This window comes from Triticum dicoccoides, chromosome 5A (genome assembly GCF_002162155.2).
Source record: "Triticum dicoccoides isolate Atlit2015 ecotype Zavitan chromosome 5A, WEW_v2.0, whole genome shotgun sequence".
NCBI lineage: Eukaryota > Viridiplantae > Streptophyta > Magnoliopsida > Poales > Poaceae > Triticum > Triticum dicoccoides.
In genome coordinates this window covers 43,201,411-43,208,531 of record NC_041388.1, presented here as the reverse complement: position 1 = coordinate 43,208,531, position 7,121 = coordinate 43,201,411, and the positions used below count along the sequence as shown (strand labels likewise).

At 39.2% G+C, this 7,121-nt stretch overlaps 1 protein-coding gene across 1 annotated transcript; it reads left to right on the top strand.

The window, feature by feature from the left end:
* Positions 1 to 1,112: 1,112 nt before the first annotated feature.
* LOC119296923 lies at positions 1,113 to 2,037 on the top strand. The gene is made up of 2 exons (XM_037574928.1): positions 1,113 to 1,407; positions 1,726 to 2,037. The coding sequence occupies exons 1-2, from the start codon at positions 1,178 to 1,180 to the stop codon at positions 2,012 to 2,014; spliced, it is 519 nt and encodes a 172-aa protein (XP_037430825.1). The 5' UTR covers positions 1,113 to 1,177; the 3' UTR covers positions 2,015 to 2,037.
* The last annotated feature ends 5,084 nt before the right edge of the window (positions 2,038 to 7,121 follow it).

The window sequence follows — 7,121 nt, the reverse complement described above, 5'->3', positions numbered from 1 at the left end:
TGTTTCACTCATTTCAAATAATATAATTCCACTCATTCCAAAATTGGTATTTCACTAGTTCGAAAAAACACATTGCACTGATTTGGAAAGTCGATTCATTCATTACAAAAAAACAATCTCAAAAACTAATTTCACTTCATATTTATGAAATATCTTGAAACGTATTTCACTCATCACAAAAATCAGTTTCAAACATTGAAATATACAGTTTCACAAAATAATGGATATATTTCACGTTTTTCAAGTATCTTATTTCTCGCATTTCACTCATTTCATAAAACACATTACACTCACTCAATTAAAATACTATATTCCACGTGTTTCAGAAAACTGATTACACTAATTACAAAAGATATATTTCACTTGTTTCAGAAAAAAAACACTCGCTCAATTGAAATAACAATTTCAATTGTTTCAATGATAGATTTCACTTGTTTTTAAAACTGATTGGAAATAATCAGCTTCTCATTTTTTTAAATAACTAGTTTCACATTTTTCAAATAACAAGTTCACATATTTTTCACTGAAATATGTTTCATGTGCATGGAAAACAAAAATTTCCCATTTAAAAAAAATTGGTTTCACTCAATTCAAAGAACTTATTTCACTTATTTCCGAAAACCGATCCACTCATTTGAAATTTTGAAATTTAATCATGTTTAAATGTATTTGACATTGATCTTGTTCTAAAGATCTTGACGCTAGGAGTTTAAATATATAAAATGCTTCTAAAATGGGATTATAGTTTTAACGATATGAATGAATGAAATTGCTAAAGAGAAAATAAAAGGCAGGATTTAATCTCTCATGCGGATGCACCTTTACGTGAACGTACTACTTTATCACTGACATGGACCTGCCATCTGATGTGACACAATGTTAAATACGTCATGCTCTTTGAAAATACGCTAATATACATGAGATGTAGACCAACAAAGCGCACGAATCGCAAAGTGGACGAACCGCAGATGGTTCACCCGTACATACCGCAACCGCGGTAAAAAGAGCTTTGCGCTCGAGTTACGGACGTGAGGCTATGGATGCTAACAAACCTCCCTGAGAAAAAGATGGATCCCAAACAAACAGACGAACCCAACCCAACCCAACCCAACGCCACCCCAGAAATGAAAAAATTCCAAGTAGATCGATATATCGCTTGACGGAGGTTGAACCGACGATGGCCGACGACGTGCTGGAGCAGGAGCAGGAGCAGGAGCTGGTGGTGCCGGAGGCCGACGAGCGTAGCCGTTGGATAGCGCGGCACCCTGTAGGCTGCGCCGGCGTCTCGCTTGTTTGCATCTACTGCCACTTGGTCACCGACGACCCGCTCTTCACGTTCCTTATCCTTGTGCTCGGCCTCCTCGCCGTATTTCTTTACGACCTTGCCTGGCTTTATGCCAACGACAGGTACCTTTATCCAGAGAACAACAAAGGCTTAATTGATAAATTCTTGATGCTCTATTAATTTATTCATTCAGTTCTCAAAAGAAACAAAAATCAATCCACTCATCCGTCAAAGCATTCATCTAAGTAGTACTCCCTCCGTTCAGAATTATTTGTCTTGAAAATGGATGTATTTAAACGTACAACTATAAATTTGTCCATGATCGATACTCTATTGAATGTCACACTAGCTTCATCCATATTCTGCATGTAGTACGTCTTGCTTTGGGGGGCTGAATGTATGCGTGTCTTGTTTGTTTGACCAAGAAATATGTAATATAGTGGTGTGGCCGCGGACGAGCTGGAGGAGGAGGTGGAGCTGGCGGTGCCGGAGGCCGACGAGCGTAGCAGATGGGCAGTGACGTGCCTTATAGGCTGCGCCGGCATCTCGCTTCTTCGCATCGCATGTCTGGTCGACCACCACAACAATCCCCGCATGAGCCTCCTCATGCTTCTGCTCTGCTACCTCGGTGTATTTCTTTGCGGCCTTTTCGAGGCTTTTGTTATCCAAAGGTACCTCAATGTGGAGGGTCAGCAAAAGCTGGTAGATAAATTCTTGTTACTCTATTAATCAATAAATAATTCATCCATCCATTCATGCATCTTTCTATCAATCTGTAAATTTTTTTTTGAACACTATCTATCTATTAATCCTATATTTATCAGTCAACTATAATAAGCGTGCATGTGCAAATGCACGTCTCAATTATCATAAGTTAATTATATGGTGATATTTATCATAATCCATCCACATGGTGGATATATCTAGATCAGAATGGATTCTTTTGTACAACAGCGCAAACGTTGTTACAGATTGTATATGTGTATTGTAGGTCTTGCTACATATCAGACAATTGAAATTATTGTGAAATGCTATATAGCATCAGCAAATGAAAAATGTACCTGACATGTTGTTGCAATATATATGAAGAAAAATATTATAAAATGTTCTGTAGCCAGGGACCGAGCTAGAAAAAATGGGCATAGGTGTCAGCCACTATAGTACCATGACAGGGCAATAAATAAATTCAGAGAGTAATAAAAAACAATTATGCAGTGAACCAATGATATTTTTTGTTATATACAAAGATTATCATATAGACTATTGGCTGAGCGAAGTCATAAAATCACTTGTTTATCTACCCGGGAAAAGAAACAAAGTGAAAAAACATAACTTCAGAACTTCATTTGCAAATCCCTAGAAAGGATGAAAAAATAGAACACACTATATTCACATCAAAGGAATCCAATAAAAAATACATATGAAAATATTATTAAGCGAAGGTATGAATGACATGAGAGTCACATTTTATAACTTCCGTCGATCTTTTATCCTCTTAAAGGGACCAATCATGGCATCCGTAGTAAGGGTAGAAAATATAGCTTTCTTCACATAGCAAATAATGCAATTACTCGTGACCTCATTTTCGATGCAAACACTTTGGACAATATTTGTTGTTCAAAAACATCTCGCCGCTGATTTTATGGCAGCTGGCAAAATAAGCACCAACTTTACAAGTTTAACCAAAGGAAAAAAAGATAGATCATTCTTATTGTCCACGAACAATTTAGAAAGACCAACAATGCGATCCAAATTAGCAAATCTTTGATCTGGCCGTGCATTGTCAATGTACATTTGAAGTTCATGATCAAGTTCCATTGTGTCACTAATCCATCGTTTGCATACATTCTTCTTAAGCTAAACTACACTGCTAACTATGTTACTATTATATTCTTCAAGGGAAGCTCCTGAAGGATTGTGTGCCTCATCGGATGTTAATCAAAGATGAGATGGATATTATTAGCTTACAACCAAGTCTACCTAGGGCTTTCCACAACCCATACTCGATTTCTCGAAGAGATGAAGACCTGACAATCGAAGGATGAAGAAAAGCAATGAATGTGCACAGGGAACTACTTGGAGGTAACATGGTGCGCAACCCATGAATTGGAGACGGTGGATCTCTGTTCTCCATAATGGTGGAGATGGGGCTTTGCCGTTTTATACTATTTTACCTTCGAAAGAGGAGTAGGTCCTAGCTAAAACTTTTCATGTGTGCTTGAACGATAATGATGAGTTATTATTATATGACTACGGATGATGATGATGATGCGTTATTATTATATGATTACGGATGATGATGAAGAATTATTATTATATGACTAAGGATGATGAGTTGTTAATTCAAGGTTGTGGAAGAAACACAACTTAGACTAAAGTTGGTGGATCCAAATGTCCTACTAATTCAACTAGCTCACTTGGATCCACCAACTTGAATCTAATCTGTGTTTCTTCCACAACAGCTTCATTGCTACTATATAAAAGTTGTATAACTGTTTATAAGTATAAATAAATAAAATACGCACTAATAGTAGTAGCGCAGGGCAGATACAGGTGCTACTGCTATGTGCAAACCCATGCTACTGCTAACACCAGTAGCATTAGCGTTGGAGCTGTTCCGCGCTACTGCTAAAACTTAGCTGTAGCGCCCTAGCAGTAGCATGGGCTACTTAACCCGCACTGCTCCTAGGGTTTTCGCTAGTAGTGGGGGGGGCACCTGGACCTAACTGGATGCTTCTTAAATGATTAGAATTTAAAGCCTCTTGCATCGAAAGTGACAATTCATTGACAGCGAGAATAAACGATACGGAGATAGAGGACAACCTTGTCGTATGCCTTGAGATCCCTTAAAGCTGCTAACCGGTTGGCCATTAATGTTAACGGAAAAAGTAGGAGATGAGATGAATTCGATGATCAAATTTATGAAATGATCATGCAGCCCTTTACGTACCAATGCTCTTCTTATAAAGCACCATTCAATGCTATAAAAGGCTTTAGCTAAGTCAATTTTGAACATAAAAGCTTTTGTTTCCAAGATTTAAGAAGAAAAGAATGGTTACTTCTTACGCAATAATAATATTATCAGTAACCCTTCTGCCTTGAATAAAGTTTGTTGTGACTCATGAATATAATCAGGAAAAAGGTCCTTAAGTCTTAGTAATATTTTGATAAACTACATTGCCATTGCAGAGAAATAATGGGTCTGAAATCTTTAGGGATCTTAGCATTATTTTTCTTAGGGATTAAAGTGATGCAAGTTCTATTAAGTTGGGGATGAAGTTTACCTCTTGTGTAGAAGTCTTGAACTAGCTTAGTTATGTAATCGCATAACCATCTCCATGCTGATAAATAGAATGCAACATCCAGTCCATCTGGTCCGGGAGTAGCATTCCTTCTCATTCCTTTTAGTACCTACAGAACTTCTTCTTTATCTGGAAAAGTAGAGCTACACATCCTATTATCATTATTACTATGAAAAGCAGCAAAGTGTTTAAGTTGTGATTACTAGTAGAGAAAAGATTAGTGAAGTAGTTTCTGACGCAAGCTGCTATGTCATTTGGACTTTGTAACATGTTATTATTATTATCAAAGATAGAACTGATTCTATTTTTCCTTCTTTTTCAAGAACAACATTATGAAAGTAATTAGTATGCATGCCTCCCTTAGTAGCCCAATGTTTTTAGCTCTTCTCCTGTAATATTCCGTAAGTTTGGTCATAGTCTTGTCATATAAATCCACCAAGCTGGCTTAGACTACAAATTCTCAAGATCTTTATGAATAATATCAAGCTGCTGCTTCAGAGGCTTCTCACTTTTACTCCACCTCCTGAGTGATCTTGCAAGAATAGAAGTTATAATATGGAAAGGTGTGTTATTTGTATTGGTCCAATTATTTTTTGCCATGTCCTGATAGTCCTCTTCTAAAAGCCACCAATTTTCAAATTTAAAAGGACTCCTGGTCTTAATAGTATTTGGTTTAGAAACGGTTAAAATAGGAGCATGATCACTGTAGAAAATAGGCACATTATAAACAGTATTGTGAGGAAATTCTTTGCACCATTCAACATTAGCAAAGCATCTATCAAGGCGTTCATAAACATGAATCAAAGTAAAACACTTGTTACACTGGAATTGGCCTTAAATCCCATATCCTTGGCCTCGCCGTCATCGAGCATATTTGCATGCATCAGCCGTCCAGGGTTAACAATCTGCTAGCGGGAGATGCATCCACATGTCACTAGTAGAAAAGGGGGCAAAGGTACAGGCCGGGTCAGCCCATTAGTCCCGGTTCAGTCCAGAACCGGGACCAATGGGGGCATTGGACCCGGTTCGTGAGTCCAGGGGGCCGGCCGGGCCACGTGGGCCATTGGTCCCGGTTCGTTTGGACCTTTTGGTCCCGGTTGGTGGGACGAACCGGGACCAATGGGCCTCGCTCCTGGCCCACCACCATTGTTCCCGATTGGTGGCTTGAACCAGGACCAAAGGCTCCCCTTTAGTCCCGGTTCATGCCACCAACCGGGACCAATGAGGTGCCTATATATACCCCCTCGCGTAAGAGCAGAGCATACTGCTCTGCTTTTTCTGGCCGAGGGGGAGAGGGCTTGGTGGTGCTCTAGCTCACCTCCTATGCACACAAGGTGTTCGATGGAATGCCCGAGCCACACTACTTAAGCTTTCTCCTCTCCAAGCTCGGCCTCCAACCTCCATTTTCCTCAATATTTTTCTAGGTTTAGCGGTCCGTCACGTCCCGTCCCCGTCTTCACCGCCGTCGATCACCCGCGTCGAGCTCATCGCCGGCACCACCGTGGTGAGCCTCTTGTTCTTATCTTCTTTCTGAAAGGAAAAAAATATTCTTACTTGTATGTTTACATAGATACTTGTATTATTTTCTTACTTCTATTATTGCATCTTATATAGTGCGATGGTTTTGGTATTCGCCCCCGTCGGCCCTCGTCCTGTCTACGATTCGGATGTGGTATATATATTATCTTTATTACTATTGGTTCATTTATTGTTTAGGAAAATTATGCCGACCAACGTGACATAGATTTTATTTATCTAGGATGTATGTGAACCGGAAATTCCAACCGACCCTATTGTCGAGAGGTTAAATTTAGTTGAAGAAGAAAACAATTTCTTGAAGGAAAAAATAAAAAAAATTGAGGAGGAGAAGATGATATTGGAGTTGCATGTTGCGGATGTCGTCGATGATCACAAGATCAAGATGGATGCAATGCGCTTGAAGATTAGAAAGATTAGAAAATATGTCATTCATACCGAGGCTTGGTATCATTATGTCGTTGGATCAATTGTTACCTTGGTTGCGATTATGATCGCATTTGTTTTCGCATTGAAATGTTTTACATAGTTTCAATGTATGATTTAATTACTTAGATGCTCTGGAGAGCTATATGTTGTTAGATGAGAATTATGTATGTACTTTGGTTTTAATGTGATGATGAACTTCTATTAATTTGGACACTTAATTATATATAATGCACGCAGATAAACCGGCAATGGATGTACGGTGACAGACACACCTCCAAGTACATTAAGGGCGTGCATGAGTTTCTCGATGCGGCTGAGGCAAACAAGCAGAATAGTTTTATGTGTTGTCCATGCACTGAATGTGGGAATACGATGTCTTACTCTAACCGGAAAATCCTTCACTCCCACCTGCTTTACAAGGGTTTCATGCCACACTATAATGTTTGGACGAGGCACGGAGAAATAGGGGTTATGATGGAAGACGGCGAAGAAGAAGAGTACCATGACAACTATGTGCCCCCTGAATACGGTGATGCTGCAATGGGGGGCTGGTGAAGATCAAGAGGAAC